At 32.2% G+C, this 20,602-nt stretch overlaps 1 protein-coding gene across 4 annotated transcripts in view; it reads left to right on the top strand.

Moving 5' to 3' along the window:
* Positions 1-20,602, top strand: part of LOC118199566 (telomerase protein component 1-like) — a 507,852-nt gene that overhangs the window by 391,310 nt on the left and 95,940 nt on the right. For all 4 annotated transcript variants that reach the window (XM_085808431.1, XM_085808432.1, XM_085808434.1 and 1 more), the window contains 4 exons: positions 27-172; positions 17,325-17,464; positions 17,585-17,687; positions 17,772-17,894. In XM_085808431.1, the coding sequence (XP_085664557.1) occupies positions 27-172; positions 17,325-17,464; positions 17,585-17,687; positions 17,772-17,894 (512 nt within the window). The remainder of the gene's footprint in view (positions 1-26; positions 173-17,324; positions 17,465-17,584; positions 17,688-17,771; positions 17,895-20,602) is intronic.

A 20,602-nucleotide genomic window follows, 5' to 3' on the forward strand; every position in this document is an offset into this window, starting at 1 on the left:
TAGTTTTTTTTTTCCTGTGTTTTCAGGTCATGCTATATCTAAATATACTGGATTAGATGATAGGGTATCATGCTTCAGTAAGCATCAGCAGATTAAATTAGAAAGAGAGGATCCTGAAGCAAAGTGGTGTGATTCGTGTATTGTATTTGGAACTCAATCTGGAAACCTTTTGGTAACTATTCTTTCTTTTTTTTTATTACTTACATCTCAAATATAAATTAGAATTCATTGATATTTATTTGTAATGTTAAGTCCTGAAGAGCAATTTATTAGTAAAATGTTTTTGGTCGATTAGTGAGGTCATTATATTTTTTATACTTGTTCTCACAGCTGTTCCTTTACCCTAGTTTTTGACAATACAATAGCTGTCATCATGATAGGTTTGAATTTTGGGCAGAGCTAGCTGCTACTAGTGTAAACTGACCTGATGGAAAAAGCAATCCAAATAAAAATTATTTACCTTTGCTTTTCTGCCTTTTCAACTCATTTTATCTGAACATGCACGGTTTAAGTACTGAAAGACAAATGGTTTGATTGCAGGAAAGAAAAACGTTCTCTTTCATTTCTGAAAGAGAGCTGTATATCAGATTTCCATCAAAATTGGTAGAATATTTTTTTCCCTTCAAAATCTATGCTAGTCTAACATTGAATTTTTGCTTAATTTTGAGATTTCCATTGATATGCTGCTCTTCCATTTAAGTAATGAGGGGCATTATTAAGCAGCTTTTTCTATTAACTTTCTAAGTACAAAAATTTCCTGTTCTCTAAATTTGCTTGATAATATAATAGGACTCCTTATGAAGTCCTAATAAAGTGTACTGTAAATGTGTGTTTCAGTTTCAGGAATTAATAGTGCTCATTATTGAAAAAAGTGTTATTTGGTGACATTTAACTTAAATGGAAGTTAAAGCAAAATTAGGTCGTCCAATGTTTGGAAGCATCTAAAATCCGGACCTCTAGATCACCAGCAGACATCCCCCCTCATTTTCTTATTTATTTTTCCATTTCATTTTTGTGCATTTGATATTTTTGCATTAGAAAATATATGGAGAGTCCCGATTCACAATTTCACCAGCACTGACGCTAACCTGGCGAATCATTATTTGTTATTATTTATTTTCATCATTGCATAACTATCAACACACTGCAGCTGACTAATGCAGTGATGATTAAACTTTTTTTTAATATTAGTAACCGAATACCAAACAACATGGTAACATTATAAGGTATTTCTAGCATTTCTTTTTCTATATTAGCATGCCTTCGTGGTGTAGTGGTCAGCACACTTGGAATGTTTTATAAAGGTTCGAGTTCTGGCGAGGGCATTGCGCATTTTTCATACCTCCCACTTCAAAAAACCTAATGTCTCTATAGTGGCCTTGGAACTAAAAAAGCTGGCAGATGATAGTTCTCCACCACTAGGATTTAGTGATTTTGTCCCCTAGTCCTCAGTTTCCCTTTAAAAGGAGGAGTATATAAGATATTTCTCCTGTCTACTTAACATACCTTCGTGGTGTAGTGGTCAGCGAGCTCGGCGCGTATTCAAGATGTCTGTGGTTCGAGTCTCGGTGAGGGCATTGCTCATCTTTCATCTCTTCTGCTTCCAAATAACCTAATGTCTCTACAACCTTTTATGTGGCCATTATGCTTGGCGATAATTACGGACTTCACCTAACTCAGCTGCGAAGTATTGAGTGTGTTGATAAGAAGAAATTCAACAGAAATTTCTTTCCATATGCAAAAAAGTAGATTTTGTAAATGATAGACAAAAAGATTACATTTCATGCTGTTTAAATTAAAAATAACTAATTTGTAATTCAGATAAATCCATTTCAGAAGCCACAGCTGGTGCGGCCGTACCGTGGCAGAATTTAGAGTACACAAAGATTTTAGAATTTAGGAAAGTGCCATGTAACAAAATTAAGGGATTGTGAAATCTTCAGAATTTTAGAAAAGCATTGGGGCGCCAAATTTAGTGGTGGCAAATCTGTTAAAATTTAGGGAGGCGTTTTGGAAGAATAATTTCAAAGCCACAGAAACTGCACCAGGCAGCAAAATATTTAGCACCAGTCATGGATAAGCTTTAAGTGCGTGTGAGAATTTATTCAGAACTCGGATAATCCTTAATCATGTGTGGGAAAAACATGTAAATATGAGAAATAATTTATATAATTCAGAGTTAATTTCATTAGCTTGTAATAGAAGAATATAGACAAAATTTTTGCGGATCAGCATGTCTTTAGTCAGCAATCTCATGATACATAGTATTTAACATATAGTGAACACTAGCTAAGCTCTATGATGATGGTGCTAAGCTTTATGATGATAAATAACTACCTGGGAGCTCAGCTCAGTTATCAGTTTTCATCTGGGGCACACACTTTAATTATGTTACCGGCAAAATGCACGGCACGATTAATAACCTTCAAGTTCTTCTGGGCAAAGACTCTGCATCCAGTCTACTAGGTAGGAAGAGCTAGATTTACACCATAGTTTTACACGCTATTATGTGCTGGGCTTTTGCATGTGCGCTGCTTTTGCCAGTGATGCCAAGAAACTCCAGGTTGTATGGAATGAGATTCTGAGACAAATCACAAACGCACACTTCCTGATTAGGAATAAGCTGCTTCATGAAAACCTAAAGACAGACTATATCTCGAATTCCTTATGTAAATGCAATGATAAGTTCTTCAGACAAAGTATGAGCTGTGCCAAAGGCAATACAGTACAAAGTCTGTAATCCGGACATCCATTATCCGAGTGATCTATAATCTGGACCTCAAAGCCACAAACTTATGCATGCACGTTTAATGTGCGCATCGGCTATGCATGCGCATAAATCCAGTAAAGCGTTTAGAAATGCGCGCTTCCGATAGTGAAGAAAGTGAAAGAGAGGTTATTGAAAACGAAAAAATTTCGATTGACAAGTTAGTCGGTATTTTCCATACATCAATTACAGGATTTGAACAGTGGAACTTTGTAACTGAACAAGAAATGATGTCTGTTTATAGAAGAGAGAATTAAAAAGAAAGTATTAACACAAAAAACAAAGCAACTTACATTGAAAGAAATCTTTAATAAAGTAAACAAATAAATTTTTGTAAATTTTGATACCCTTTAGATCATAATTGCTCTTTATTTCATAAATTACGGTTTCATATTTTTAATTGTATAATTTCTGCATGCCATCTTACCAGATTAAAATTTATGATCTATAATCCGGAAAAACCCCTGATCCGGAATCACCGAAGTCCTGCCCAAATCTGTATTACGGACTTTGTACTGTATCTGTTATTCACTCGAGTACTGTGCCTCCCTGAAAATGTCAGAATTCATCCATTTGCACACAAGATGAAAGACCACAATTTCGTGGCCTAAACCATCATTTTGTTTATATCAGTGCTTTGCTTAATATCTTTATTTATATTTTTCTTTATACTGCGTATTATTTATATTTTTCTTTATACTGCGTATGTTTGGGACTGTTGCTTGCACTAGTAGTTTTGCCTCTGTTTTATTAGTATTATTCATTCTGCCTTTTCCACAGTATGGTACTACTTAATTCTAGTTTCACTCCCTGGGACGTCATTTTTACCCTCCATTGATATAAGGCTTTTACAGTTCACTATGAGACCATGATCTCCCCGCATTCCTACCCTCCTTGTCTTCCCCTTATGGGATTCAATTGATAGTTTTACATGTGATGGGCCTATGAGGTTTCAGTTCAAATAGCTTTAGACAGCTAATTTTTTGGCTACAAAAGCATAAGCAGTAGGCAGTAAAGCTTTAAAACTTTATAATGATAGCTGCAAAATTGAATGAGTTCAGATATTGCACACAAAAAGTAAAATTAACCAATTAATGGAATTTTTGAAGAAATGTGGTAGAATGGTAATAAATGAAGATATAACTGGAGTTTTTCATTACAATGATGGTGGCCCAATCGTCAATCGACTAGCGATTGCTGAAATCTGTAGTATGGCTCTGAATCCAGAAGCTATTACTACTGATAATGAAGATAGGAGCAGAGAGTTTTTTGAGAATAAAAAAACAATTTCAGTTGACAATTTAGTACGAATTCTCGATGTAGCAATTACAGGACGTAAACAACGGAACTGTGTTTCTGGACAAAAAATTATACCTATCTGTAGAATTAAGAGAAAATATTAACATAAAACTGAAAAAAACAAAGCAAATTAAACAGCGTACATTGAAAGAAATGTTTAATAAATCAAAAGAATAACTATTGAGCTTTTTTTAATTCTTAATTCTAAGATCATTAAGTGTTTCATTATGTCATAAATCCTTATTTTTTTTTTAATTTATAATATCTGTATGTCATCTTACTAGATTTAAATTCATAATCTAATATCCAGAAAAATTCCAAATTCAGAATCACTAAAGTCCTGATGAGTTCAGATCTTGGAGTTTGTTCTGTAGTATCCATATGAATTGTGCCCTCAGTATTTCCTGAATGAAACAGCCTTTTCATCAGTAATAATTATATATGTAAATCTTACTAGGAAGAATCTGATCATTAATGTATCATATATTAAGTGTACTAAAGTTTGTGTTACAACTGGTGAAGGCAGGGTGATCAACACATTAAAAGATATTTTGTATTAACTTATTCAAGAAACGGCATTGGATTTGTAAGAAAAATGTTAAATTTATATTTTGTTTTGTTTCATTCCCATTAGGGCATTTTACGATATGAGTTACTATCATTGATGAATTCATTGTTATTATCATTGATGAACTCAACATAAACCTGCTGAATTCATGTATTTATTAACTGTGGAAAAAAATGTCAACTCATTCCCTGTACTCAACTACATACCTTATATTTTTGTTATTTAATTCCTCTCTTTATGTACAACATTTTACAGTTATTTCATATATAACAGTTATTTCATATCTGATTTGCCAATTAATATTCTGTACATTTTTATGCAATATTTATACATTTTAGAGATAGTTATACATTTGGAAGATTTTATTAAATTAACTTTAAGACGTAGTAAGATCTGTCATTAATGAATGTTTTAATTTTGCTTTTTCAAAAACATTTATTTTTCAAGAATTTCATACTTGATTTCTTATTTTATTTTGATCATTGTCAGTGCTGGAAATATTTCCTCAGTAGCAATATGAATGTAGCAGACCGAATACTGCTTCAGTTGATATTATTTAATTATGAAACACCCATTCTCCTGTATTACTTTTGGTTTAAAAAACATTATACTTTTCTGAGAAACCATAAATTCTGGAAATTTGTGATATACAATCCTTAATACTTGTCAGTCTTCATCAAGCATGTCTTCATCATAACTATTATTGCTATCATCAAGCATGTCTTCATCATAAAATGTAAGCAAGTCTTCATCATCAAGCATGCTATCATTGCTATCATCAAGCATGTCTTCATCATAACTATTTTTTTCCAGTAAGATTAAAAAAATTGAAATGAATTGACATTATAGCATAAAAACAGTCTGATCTGCACATTTCAGTATCCTGCATTACAAAATATTTCAATACAAAATCTTTTAAATTTTTTCTTTTGAAAACTTGATTAATAATTCAACAAGAGGGGCATCATGAAAGGATCCTTAGGTATTCAGGAAAAGGGACACCAAAAAATTTCCCATTGCCAGTTTTACCATGGAATGCTTGATGCAGCTAAACCAAAACCACGAGAATGAGGAAAAAACTGGTGTAAACATTTGTAGGGTCATCAAAATCTTAAATGCTTAAGATTTATTAATTAAATGCTCAAGATCATCTTAAATGCTTAAGATTTTGATGTCGCCACAGATGTTTACACCAGTTTGTCTTGATAAGTCTTAATCCGGCTCTGAGGCGATGGATAACTATGGTGTGAAACTATCATTTATTTCTTTTTAAACCTCCACTCTCATCTAAACTCATTTCAGAAGGGCTTCCACTTTTGCCCTTACATATGTATTTTCTGAAGCAATAAAGATAGCAAAATTCAGCTTACCTTTTGTGCACTCAGCAGTGCAGTGAATTCTCTGAAACATAAGTTGATGTTATTAGGGATATATTAATAATATGATGCAGGTTTAAACACTAATAACATATTTATTCTACTGCAATTAAAATAATATAAGCGACATATACATTAATGTTAATATAAGCACACACAGAAGCTTAAAAATAATAATGAACAAGAAGATCATGGGATATAATAATATCACGTGGTTGACGTGGTTGAAGAGCATACATATGTCTTGGCATTTTTATGGTTACCAGAAGTGAGTTAAAAAAAACATTTCATTTATTTTCTGCTCAAATGCCTGATTAATTTACAACAATTGCCTTTTTAATCATGCATTTGGGAAATATTGGAAATTAGATTTAGCTCACTTCATATTTTCAGAAATTTTGGTTTGGGCAATAGCTTAGTAGATTATTTTATTTTCTTCCATTTCTCTTAAATAGGAACATTTAACATTAATATGCTTTAGCCTGGTATTCATTTTTCCCTGTTTTATAAAAGCTACTGTGGATTTCTTGTCGTCAAATATCTTAATGTGTAGTTTTTGAGATAGTCCAAAATTTTAAGGAGATCTAATACAGTCAAAAGTCGTTAATTCGGACACCCATAATACGGACCTCAAAGCTACAAACTTTCTGCCCATGCGTCGCATTGACGCATGCGCATAGGCGTTTACGCGTGCGCATAGGCATTTACGCATGCACGTAAGACCTTTACTGCTGCGAATATGTGCGTGCGCATGCGCATAATACGTTTACGCATGGGCATTTAAGGTATAACGGAGGGTATAAGCTAAGCTAAAATTATCTAATTCAGTTAATGTTGCAGATTGCGTTGTTCCTTAATCTTCGAATTGGATCCGGCTTATTATTTTTTGCAGACTGTTAGAGCAATTTTATAAAAGTAAGCTTGAACTTTCGATTATGTCAAATAGAATTTCCGATATATATTTACTAATATGTAAAGGATCTACAAAACAAAAGTATGTTTCGAAATCCGAAATCTGTTTAGCAATTTCACGCTGCTCTGTGGCGGGGGGGGGGGGGGATGACGCCGCGGCGAGCAATGAATTGGAAGTTGACCTGTCAGCACTATCCTTATCTTCAGGGCAGGTATTTTTATTTTATTTGGCTTATAATTCCTTACTAAATGTAGTATTTCATCTCGATGTACTCCGTCTTTGATATGATTTAAATCAAGTTCCTCGTCATTATAATTTGCTTCCGATAGTGAGAAAGTGACACAGAGGTTTTTGAAAACGAAAAAATTTCGATTGAAAAATTAGTCGGTATTCTCGACACAATTATAGGACATGAACAGCGGAACTTTGTAACTAAACAAGAAATTATGTCTGTTTAATAGAATTAAAGAGAAAGTATTATTACATGAAATGAAGCAACTTAAACAACTTACATTGAAAGAAAGGTTTAATAAAGTAAACAAATAAATATTAAGCTTTTTCTTTCTGTAAATTTTGATACCCTTTAGATCATAATTGTTCTTTATTTCATAAATTACGGTTTCATATTTTTAATTTTGTAATTTCTGCAAGCCATCTTACCAGATTTAAACTGATGATCTATAATCCGGAAAAATCGATAATCCGGAATTGCCGAATTCCCGGATTAACGACTTTTGACTGTATCCATTTGAGCTCTTGAGCAGCAGTGGCTGCTCAAGAGCTCAAATGGCTGCTCAAATAAGCTCGGATTTGGTAGATGATAGGGAAACACAATTTTGTCTGTTTGTGGACCAAAATATTGAGCTGTTTCGTAAGAAAAATAAATTTGCACCAGTTCTTCATCTGGTGGTTAAATCAGATGCATAGTCAACATCCGTATAACCGGAAAGTGTTTGTGGACTATCAGAGTCAATTATCAGGCAAATGTCCTTTTTAGAGTTCAGGTATTGAATTAGTCTTATAACTGCTTTCCAGTCCTTTTCATTTGAAGATTCTTTTTTCTTGCTTAATAGATTCACTGCAAGAGTAATGTCAAGTCTAGTTACAGTGGCTATTTATAATAAGGCTCTAATGGCTTGCCTGTACTTGGTATTGTCCACTGGTGGAAAGGATTCCTCTTCCTTCGGATAAGAAGTATCCATTGGTGTGTAAGATGGTTTGTGGATATCTGGACAAAAAATCTTCTTCAGTTTTTCTGTTTTTTATTTTTGACTCGATAGGAACTTATTTTCATCTCTTTTGATGTTGATTCCTAAGTATTTGGTTTCTCCTATGTCTTTGGCTTCAAAGAATTCGTTGAGATTTGATTAGCCTTTTGATTTTTTCTTCGCTTTTGCATGCTGCAAGGATATCGTCAACGTAGACTATAATCATTATCATGTCATTTACATCTTTCTTTAGGAAAAAGTATGAATATGTCATACTCTGTGAAAAGTTACTGTTCTTTAATACTTCTTCGACTTTTTATTCCATTCTCTAGCAGCTTGCTTTAATCCATAAAGATTTTTTTTCAGTTTGTCAACCATTTCTTCTTGTCCTGGTTGAACTGTGCCTTCTGACTGTTGCATGTATATTTCTTCTTCTAAATTTGCATGTAGAAATGCTGTAGTGATGTCTACATGCCTTACATGTATTTTACCATATGCTGTGACAGCAAGAAAAATTCTGATAGTTGTATGCTGAACTATTAGTACAAAGGTATGATCGTAATCAGTTCCAAATTTTTGACTATAACCTTTAGCAACTAGTCGCACCTTATAACGAATGACTGTTCCATCTTCGTTTTCCTTCAGATTGAAAATCCATTGACAGGCAATAGATTTCTTTCTTACAGGAAGCTCAACCTGTTTCCAAGTTTTATTTTGAAATAAGGAATGGATTTCTTTGTCAACTGCGAGTAACCATTTTTCCTTTTCTTTGGAATTCAATTTATCGAAGTCTTTAAAATTCTTAGGTATGGTTTTGATTGTGTTTGTTAAAAATCCTAGATGTTCTGGTGGTGTCCCCCTTCGTTTTCCTTTCTAATCGTCTTGCCTCTTCTTTGGATTTAATTTCGTGTTTTTCTTCAGTTTCTTTTCAACATCTTCAACCTTTGGATAGAAAGAAATTTCAATATTTTCATTCGCAGATAATTCTTCGACAAATTTTACGCTTCTACTGGTAATTATATGGGTTTCACCTGTAGATTCTGTACTCCTTTGATCATTGATCGTAACCAACAAAAATGCCTTCAATCGCTTTCGGGTCTAATGTTTTGCAGTTTTCCATATATACATATACATAGGCTGTGCAACTAAATTGTTTCATATGAGCTAGATTAGGTGTTCTTCCGCTCCATAATTTATAGGGAGTCTTATCACAAGCTCTGGTTGGAAGGCGGTTCTGGATGTAATTTGCTGTGTTGATAGCTTCACTCCAAAAATTGTCTGAAAGTCGGCCTTAGGACAGCAGGCACCTGGTCATCTTGTAAGGATCTTAAGTTTTACTAACGTTTATTTTATTTTAAATCTTTACTATCACTTCTTATTTTCTACTTCCGGCCAGAATTATAAGCGTTAATGGATTTATGCAAAGTTTGTCTGGCGAATGCCAAGTATTTAAGTTGCGGCTTTTTTGCCAAGCGAGAGAGAGGAAGCAGTTAGTCGAAGCAGGTCGCTTACCTTAGAAGTTTACTCAGTTGCTGGTTGCCGTCCAGGCCAGAGGTTTTAATCCTCTTGATAATTTTTAAACGTATTGTAGTGTTCACAGTTCTCTGTACTACATACGGCTTCCTGTTAATATAAGGCCAATCTTCCACGTTTATTATTTTAAAGTTAAATTAGAGTTTAGTTTTATTTTTATACTTTTACGTTTTGACTCCAAGTAGCTGGTCTGTGTATTCCGAAGTACGGAAATTATTGTAAATAGAGAAAAATAAAGGGTTTTGTATACCCTTTTTGTGTATCCTGTCTACTTCCCACAGTTTTGAACATAGCTTTAGTAAGCTCTCTGTTCCGAGTCAGGTCCTTGCATGTTCCCGAAGAAGGTTAGACGGAACATTGAACCTGATAATCTCAGTGAGGCTTCTATTTTTTCTTTCGCTCACACCATTCTGAGGAGGCGAAAAGGGAACAGTTAGTTGATGTTTAATGCCATTATTCGATAGAAATTCCTCCATTTCCATGCTGGTATATTCGCTGCCGATATAGGTTCGAAGAGTCTGTATGGTTCATCCCAAATTTATTTCTTGTTATACTGACAAAGTCCTTTAATTTACTAAGAACTTCATTCTTTTTTGAGAGCCAATAGATGACAGTGTATCTAATAAAGTCATCAATAAAGGCTAAAAAATAAAGTTTTCCACCAATACTTGGAGTAGACACATGTCTCTCCAAGTGTCATTATGTGTAAGTTCTGGTGGTTTTCTTGTGCGAACACTAGCAGCTCTTGGATAAGGAATTTGCTGCATTTTATTCTTTATGCATTCTGAACAGCTTACATTATAAGTGCAGTTATCTAATTTTATTTCTTCTGCAAGATTTTCTCTTACTAATTGTCTGATTGCATCATAACTTCCATGACCTAACCTTGAATTCCATATTTGTATACAATTTTTATTTTTACATTCAGCTGCAAAATTAGTGGTCTTTGGATTTTTTATTAAAACAATTTTATATAAACTATTATCATCAGAATGTGTGCGCATAATTATTTGGCTATTCTTTTTGACGTAACACTTTTCTTTTTCAAAAGAAACAGAGTATCCTTTACTAGCAATTTGCTTAACAGAAATCAAGTTGCTCTTTAAATTAGGAATGTAATAAACATCAGTCAGTCAAATTTTCTGCAATCCACATTCATCTTCTACATCAAGGTCAAGAAATCCTCTGCCCTGTGAATATAAAATTTTTCCATCCGCTAAAATAATTTTTGCTTGCGAACCCTCGTATATCAGTTCTGTAAACAAACTTTTATCTCCTATTAGATAACTGTTGGCACTGGAATCAGCATACAAAATCTTTTTATTTATATTTTGTTCTGAGCAATATCGTGGAGTAGTTATTAAACCCTTTTCATAAACAATTCTTTGGCCTGATTGACAGCTTTCTTTAATGGAAGTGTCTGCGCTCATACAATGCCGGTTCGATTTTCCGACATGTTTGGTCACTCATGTTTTGGATTTTGAGTTGTCATGACAAAAATTATTATTTTTGTTTTGTAACTTATAACAACACTCACAGTTATGACCACTGCATTTACAAAAGGTACAAAATTTCTTGTGTCTATTATTATTATAATTTCTTGCATTTATTGCAGATTTAAACCCGATTGAAGAATTAGAACTTCGATCTGCTTGTTGTTCTAGTCTTCTGTTGTCCTCATCAGTGAGTTTCGTTTTTACAAGATCTGTAGTTATAAAAGTTTCCTCTCTATCTTTAATGGCAGTTGTAAGATTATTGTATGATTCGGGAATCGAAACTAACAGAAGTGTGGCTACATGCTGATCCGGAATGTTCTCACCGTTGGTTTTCAGGCTTTCGACTAAGTCCATCATGTGTGTGATCATATCACTGTGTTTTGCCATTTTAATTGAATATAATTTTCTCAGAAGATATAATTTGCTGCTCAAATTGGAGCTCTCGTGAATTGACTTTAATTTCTGCCATGCACCAACGGTAGTCGTTTCATTTCTAACATGGATAATCTGAGAATCGTCAATGCATAGATTTATTATAGCTCATGCTTGTTTATCCCTCTTTAAAAATTTATCATCAGGTTTAGAAATAAAGAAGATCATTTAACCCCGTCACGCTTTAAAAGCATTTGAATCTTGAATTTCCAAGTAGCATAATTTTCGGAATTCAGTTTCATTATCTGCGTGCAATCATTAAGACTTGACTGTGCCATTATTAATTCTTATTTAAAAGTTTCAATATTGTATGCACAGTTTAAATTTTAGTTCCCGGATCTACAACGATATCAGTCTAAATAATCAATGAAGAATAAAAATAGCAAAATTCAGCTTACATTTTGTGCACTCAGCAGCGTAACGAAGTCTCCGAAACTTAAGTTGATGTTATGAGGAATCTATTAATAATACGATGCAGATTCAAGCACTAATAACATATTTATTCTACTGCAACTAAAATAACATAAGCGCCAAATACATTAATGTTAATACAAGCACATACAGAAGCTTAAAAAAAATAAAGAACAAGAGGATCATGGGATATAATAATATCATGTGTTTGACGTTGTTGTAGAGGATGTGTCTTGGCATTTCTATGGTTACCAGAAGTGAGTTTGGAAAAAACATTTTATTTGTTTTCTGCTCAAATGCCTGATTAATTTACAACATTTTCTTTGTACCAAAACTTTTCCTTGTACCAGTCGAAATTACATTTTCATTTGACATTATTTGTTACACATTAAGATTTCATAAAATAATCCATGACCATTTTCATTTTATTTACTTCTTATGAAACTAGAAGATGAAGGCGATGTGCATTGCTTCAGCAATGTAAATTTAGTTCTTTTTTGGTAAGATAAGAACAGAACATGGTTTTGTAAAAGATTTGGGGTGAAGTCAAACAGGTATGGCTTATTAAATGAATATCTTCTGCATTCAGGGTGAGGTATAAATTAATGTATCTAACTCTCTCATGCTAGTTTCATTGTTACTACTTGGAAAGAAAAAAATACTAGATCTATTTGTAAGCAGACTGGAAAACTAAAAACTTACAAAGAGTATAGATTTAAAAGAAAATTGCTATCTGTGGTCACCCTGAGTGAAGGGTTAGCAAGCACATTTAAAGAGTAACTGAGATTGACCTAGATGTTATTAATTATAAAGAACAAGCAAATGACGGAGAAACGAATGAATATGAAGGTAAACATGTGTACAATCCAGAGTAGCTAATTTAAATCATTTTACAGTGCATTGATAATCGCATTTTTCTAATTTTTTAATTTGTGATTCTGCTTCAAGCATTACATAGTGGGGAAGGCATGGATGTTTATAGTTATTTCTTGCAAGTGTAATATCGTGTGTCTTGCGCAATGGTCATGGTGAAGAGATAGCTAAATGACTTGATTGATTTGGCCATTCCTGATCAATACTTATGAGCTGTTCGATATAAAGTATGTATTTGGCCACTAGATATAAAAAGTATTATCTGGAGCATATTGTATATTAGATTCAATAGAGAACATGCCACTTATTTAACGCTAGAATGCTACCCATTTGTCTCCTGGATGAACCCCATAACAAATAACCTTGCCCGTCCTTCCCTAAAACAGAAATTGGGACATGCGACTCAGTAACTTTATATGATCTTGGCTGCTATAGATTATAATAAATTAAAAGGCAATTTAAACTCCTTCTTACTGGAATACTCCTTCTTACCGAATAAATTAAAAGCAATTTAAACTCCTTCTTACTGGAATATTTTCACATATAGCATTTTTAAAACAATACAGTCAAATACAGAAAATCCGCCGACCTGAAATCCGCGTTGCCTCTCTGAATATAAACATTCAGTTTATAGGTTCCGGAAACCGCAACATCGAGTACGAAATATCGAAGAAAAAAATACTTACAGAATAATGGCGTCATAATTACCGAATAATAATGAGTCAAAATGAAAATACCAAATTATTGATATAAAAAAGTTTAAAAAATAAAATAAAATAAATAAGTTTTTTTCCCTCTAATATGCATCAAGGTAAAAAAGCAGACGATTCACTCAACTCTTTTTTTCAAGTTCACAATTCGCATTGTATTTTCTGAGCTTTGTTATTTCATTTCACGAGATTGTTTAGTGCTGCCTTTTTTTTATCCTGATATTTTGTGGATAAATTAAGAATATTTTTAATTTCAGCCCTTTTTAATACAATGACAGATAAGAAATGCACTCATGATTTTACTGCTTGCAACTTTGAAAAACGTAAACACATTGCATTGACGGTAACGCAAAAAGTGCAGATTCTGCAGAAGATGAAAGCAAGTGCTACTCCTCGATTTATAGTAGAATGGTATGGAATTGTGACACAATTGTGTATGATATATGGAAAAATAAAGAAAAGCTGTTGAAATTTTATAGCAACAGTGATTCTAACACCGGAATCCGAAACCAGAAATCTTTGCATGAGGCGAAATTGGCAGACCTTGATGCTGTGTACTTATAATAAAATGAATGTTGTAGGATTTTAAATTCATTTAATGCGAAAACAAATTACTACTACTTGCACAATTGCTGCAAAGTAAGTTAATAATAATTTATTTACTAAAAAATATTAATTAATTGATTATATTATCTCCTAAGTTTAAATACAGTAGGATTATCTTAAAAGAATGAATCCATACTAGTAAGTTATTTTGAAGTAACTTGAAAGTAAAATGTTAAAAATGTTTTATCGAGGACTGGAATTAAATAACAAAATTTCAATTGTAAAAGGAATAAATTAAAGGCAATTAATTAAATGCATGTAATCATTGTCATTGATCGGAAATTAGTTGACTTTTCAAGGGGAACAAACCAACTCCCGTTCAATGAACAATAATTAATAAATAAATATGAAGGTGTTTTGTCTTTACTCGAGCAATAAGGCTAAGCCAAACCGCCAATTCAAGTCAGGCCAAATATTTCCGTGAATAGAAGGGATTATGAGCCAATGCTGATATTCAAAAAACTTATTCCTATTAAGCATTTTAGCCAATTCAATTTTGAGTGAAAAGCAATTTCTGCAGTAAATTTCTATAAAGCTCGAGTAACTGTCCCCCGACACCCCTGTGTTTATGCATTTGAGTTCAATATTATTTGTAAAAATTAAACATTGGAAATTGTCATTATGAAATAGAATTTAAAGTAGTTGATATAAACATTAGAAAATTACAAAATATAAGATAAATAATGCAAACTTTGCAAAAACAAATCAAAAGTAATATAAAAATAAGAAATATAATAAGAAAAGTTTCCGATCAATTAAAATGATTAATTGCCTTTAATTTATTCCTTTTACAATTGAAATTTTGTTATTTAATTCCAGTCCCTGTTAAAACATTTTTAACATTTTATTTTCAAGTTACTTCAAAATAACTTACTAGTATGGATTCACTCTTTTAAGATAATACTACTATAATTAAACTTAGAAGATAATATAATCAATTAATCAATATTTTTAGTAAATAAATTATAATACAATGAGTAATATAATCAATTTATATATGTAATAATAATTTAAATGCATATAATAAATTAATGCAATAATGAATATAATAATTTAATTAAATGTATCTAATACGCCTTATTCGTTTTGCACTTTTAGTTCAAATATTATGCTTTATCTTTTCTGTCCTGAAATCCGCAAAATCCTAAAATCCGCACAACTTCTGGTCCCAAGCTTTGCGGATTTCTGGAATTGTACTGTATTCATTTGACAGATGAATGGTTAGCTGTAATGTTTCATTTCATAATCGACTTAGGAATATTAACTTGACAATAAAAATGAAGAAAAAAACAATGTGATGAAAATTTTCATTTGAAATATGGAGCTAAAAAAGAAAATGCTAAACAAATTGAAAAATTAAATTTGACATATGTAGCTTAAAAATTTAAAAAATTCCAAAATTTTTTTGACTCATGAAAAATCTTATTTTACCCCCGTAAAATTCAGCTCAGTGTTAAAGATAAGTGGTCATCTGTTCCTAAATCAAGCAACACAAGTACATCACCTCGCAATATGATCCATTTATTAAAGAACCAAAGGACTGAGCCATAAAAGGGACTACAGACACATTTGATCAGATATGCAACCAGATGTCATGTAGTAGAAGACTCGGCGAAGTCCTCTTTTCTGCATTTCTCAGCATGATAAATATCAGTTTCATGAAAGCACGTGTTATGTGCATAATATAAAACCTGAAAAAGTATCATCAAGGGAAAAGTTCGCAATAAAGCTAAGTGAAGATGTTCTTGCTCCATGGATGAAGAGTAGCATACCAACTTTGCCTCGATCAACAAGAACAATTATTAAGGAACTGTTGAAACCTCCTGAACAATCTGACAGTAAAAAAAAAGAAAACATTGTGCTTTTTCCTGTACATTTTGCACACAATGACTCCCAACTTTTCTCAAACGTGTTCCAGAGTAATGTGCAGAGAAAACAACATGCTAGTATGTGTAAAGACTGCTTTAAGAATAAATAAATGATACTTACTTACTACCTTGAAGTTTCAAAGTCCTGAAATCATCTGCAGATAGTATACTTTTATTTTAATTAACTTTTAAAAATACGTTTTAAACACGCTTAAGCATAATTCGTCTCGTAGACGAATGGTTGCTATTCACATAAGTTTTTCAAAGTGTAGCAGTCTAGGGTTAAATTAAAAGTTTTCATCTGGCAGAAATGTACAAATAGTATTGTGTGCGTATGTGTTCATAATAGATTGAATGCTTACAGGTCCAATGTTAGGCTAATAAAATTTATTTAATCAAAGGAAACATGTCAAAATTGTGGAATTTTTCACAGAAATTCTCATACAAGTGTTCACTGTATCACAGATTACAATCAGTATTTACACTTTAAACTACTAACAACATTAAACACAATGCCAAGCACATCTAAAGGGAATGCTAACTCGAATATGTTTCAATTCATGGGAAACTAACGACCCGTACAACAATAACTGAGCAAGTCTGAGCAGATGCTCTATCTTTGGCCTGAAATGATTTTCAAACTGGCCGCCGAGATATTTCTAGTACTTTCTGCTTCTCGAAATTACTGAAAAGCAATCATGAGGGTACAATCACTGTTGCGGCTTAGCCATTTACTCAATGTTAAATGCATTTGCCCTTGTATTCTTACTCTTCCAGCATAGCTTTCTCTTAAAATTTGTTTCACGTTACATTACACAGAAAAATACAACGATTTCACATATAACCACATTAAAATCATCTATTTATGTATAAAATTCATAACAATACCATTTTTAATTCATCAGATACAGTATTTTGTGTCATAAAATTGTGAAATGTTTAGCCGCTCAAGAAAATTTTAATGGAAAGCTATGAACGCCTACACTATTTATTATTTAATTTTACCAATTATGTAATGAATGTAATATTAAAGCAAACCTCTTATAAAGTCCCACATAATGGGATCTCTTTCTTTGCTGATAATACATACCTAGTCATGCTTTAATGAAATCAGTCAATTGGTTACATTAAAGGCACATAATAGGATTTGTTTTTAAAACCTTTGTTTTAAGGTTTTATTATTTGTAATAAATATATGATTAAAATTCTTTTGAAAATATATTTTTTTCAAATAATTGATGTTATTTAATGAAATTTAATTTAGATGGGTGATTCTTTAACATCTTCAAGCTATTCTGTGGGCCATCTTAATGCTAGAATAACATCCATTATTCATACTAGAACCATAATATTTTGTGGATCTTCAGGTGGTGACATTGGTGTATTTTCATTGCCTAAAACCATGTACGTATCATGCAAAAATTGCATTTTAAAGAATTTCTATTATGTATGTTTTACTTACATAAAAAATTATACATTTTTCAATATTAATCTGTTTCTGAAATTAGTGTGCTTATTTTGTAGATATTCTCAAGTGGTAACTGGAGCTCATGAAGGGTCAGTGACTGCTTTAAGCATTTTTGAAGCACATAATGAGCTGTGGGCTGTATCTGCTGGAATTGATAAAGTAACTTATTCCAAAGTTTTAGACTGTACAATATTTTATGCTTAATCTAAGAAATATGAAACGATTATTTTACTTAATTTCCAGAGATTGAAGTTTTGGACCCTGTTTGAAGAATTTCAGGAAGAACCTCATGTAGTTCTGCAGAAAGAATGCCCATCCAAGCACAAAGATAACATAACCTGTTTGTGTTACCTGCCTTCTCTGGAGGTAAGGGGTGCTGATGTTGTTTCTCAAAAAGATGCTTAATTTGGCAAAATATTTTTGAGTAAATTACCTCATTATGATAAACCCTTGCCAAATATGGGTTTTACGTCATTAATGCACTGCGCATATTCAAAACTGAATTCCGCAAAGTTAACTTTATTAAAAAAAGGTTAGGTATGGTTCAAATTAAGAAAGGATGTATAAGTTATGCAAACCTAAAAGGGGTTTCAAAGTGTTAATTGAAAGAATTTCTATTACTTATTATTAAGTTAGTACATGACACAATGATTTTTGCTTGGAACAATATCTGATGCAAATCATTAAATGTTCATGATAAGGATTGCAAAATTTTTCATTTCCTGTTGTAATTCCTTTTCGTTCTTCTTTTGAGTCATTCTCCATACAAAATCAGGCAGTTCCTGTGTTTTTTAATGATTCACTTAATTTTCTTGTACATTAAAGGCTCATTATCATCTTCATTATTGCTGCATTCACAAACGGCTGGTGTTATAGGATCATTCAGTTCCTTGTGATTTCGCTATCATTATTCTTGATTAATTCTTTAATTTCTCCTTCTTCCATATGTGAAAATCTTTTGCCGTGTATTATTTTGCAACATGTACAATTTCCTTGGCTTTATTTTCAATCGATGGAAATCTTTAAAATTGTTGACAACTTTTGGCTAGCACTGATGTCAGCAAGCATTTCATTGTTTATGAATTCATTTGTTTACATGTGAGTTTAATCATTTTTATGAAGTGCTGTATGTTGAAAGCATTAGTATGTTGCACTTTCTTTCTTCTAGTGCTTTATTTGTAGAGCTGTAAACATGCCTGACATAACAGGCTTTGAGTGTTTTTAGGATTCCTTGATTCATTGATTGGATTAAGGAAATGATGTTCGGTGGAAGGCATAAAACCTCTACATTTAGATGCAATAATTGTGAGGGCTTCAGTACTGTGTCCTAGAGTGCTATCAAGAATTAAGATAACTTTGGAGCTCAAGTTTTGCTGTTCTAAGTGATTTTTGACTTCTTCAATGAATTAATTTTCAAATAATTAATCATTAAAGAGGCCCATTGCAACACAACCGATGCTTTGAAGTATATTGCTTATGAGTGAAATTCTTCTTAAATGAAGATGATTAAGAAAGTGCTTATCAACAAAATCGCGTTTCGAAAGTCCACGTTCAACAAAGGTTTACTGTAAGATTCTGTTTATATTTTCACACATGCACACACACACATATATATATATATATAATTGCGCAAGTAATAATAACTTGTATTCGCACTAAATGGATTTAAGTTCATACTATATATATATATTTATTTACATTTGTGTTTTTCTTTTAGCAGAAATAAAACTAAATCATGATCAACCACTTGCGCTACGACTAAACGTCACGGTTGCGGTGCCGTGCGCTACAATATAACAAGTGGTAAAGTGTCTCATTTATGCCACTCCATGTCTGCGAGTGCAATCCAGAGCTGTTACTCGAGAAATAAACAATCTCGTTGTTAGGTGACGTGTGCACCATGTTATTTTCATTTTTGCGATAAATGCCTATCGACGTGGTGTTCATGTCGCTTGCGGTTTGAGATAAAAGCATCCCAACGTGTGTGGCACGTCTTTTTAGTGTAAGTGGTTAATAAATATGGTCACAAGTTTTTAATATAAATTTTAGATATCAGGCATCTGAAATTTCATTGAGAGCACAGTGCCATCACCTTATTTTATGCATAAGATAATGTGTAATGTGTGTGTTGTACACCTGTCTAATTTCTGAAAAAGTTCTGACTTCAGTTTTCAAACTTATTTTTGTGTTTTAATATTAACAAATGTGAATTTTATTATTAATAAATACTAAGTGATAAAAATACACTTTTAATGCAGAAAAAGTTTTAGTTCATGTTTTTAAATCTCCAAGTAAGAACTAAATAATTTTAATTTTCCCGACTAGACTCTGAGATTAGTTAGTAACATAACTGATGACTAAATATAAACAGGATAAATATGCTAAGTTCTTAAAGTTTCAAGCTTTCATTGACTCTAACTTTATTTAAATGCAATTAAATATATAAATTCTGAATTTTGCTGTGGTATGATGTTTCAAATAACTTGGTAGGATAGTTTCCTGTAGACGTAGAATATTTAGCTGCCTTATAGTAATCAGTCCACTCCTCCTTCTGTTCTAAAACTTTCATTACAGCATGGAGCAGTATTCAAGATAAAATAATATTGTACTTAATTTTTTTTTCTCTGATTTATGCCCTCTGTGCAATATGCTGTTGTAAAACACTTACGGCTGAAAATAATCAAGAGTAACTCTTTTCTCATAATTTGTATTTGTTCTTATACAAACACACCCCACATATGTGCTAATGGAATATAATTATGCCATTTGGAATAAACTTATGCTCTGCATCTAAATTCAGAAAATTCAGTTTGGATTCACTGTACAGTTATTATTTTATGCTATAAAAATATAAGCAGATGAAAAATAATTAATAAATATTGTGCATCTTGGGAGGCAATAGACATGTGAATAGTTCTCATATAACTAAGCAATGAATGATGTTACACAATTATGCACTTCTGTGTATCTTCAGTTTTTTTATACATAAAATGCATAAATATTGAATGTTCAATTCCACAAGTGTTCTGCATGTACATAAATGCTGTATTATATTACTGGTCAAAAATGGCATG

This window comes from Stegodyphus dumicola, chromosome X1 (assembly GCF_044657685.1).
Source record: "Stegodyphus dumicola isolate Sdum_Otavi_A_Nest chromosome X1, ASM4465768v1".
Classification (NCBI taxonomy): domain Eukaryota; kingdom Metazoa; phylum Arthropoda; class Arachnida; order Araneae; family Eresidae; genus Stegodyphus; species Stegodyphus dumicola.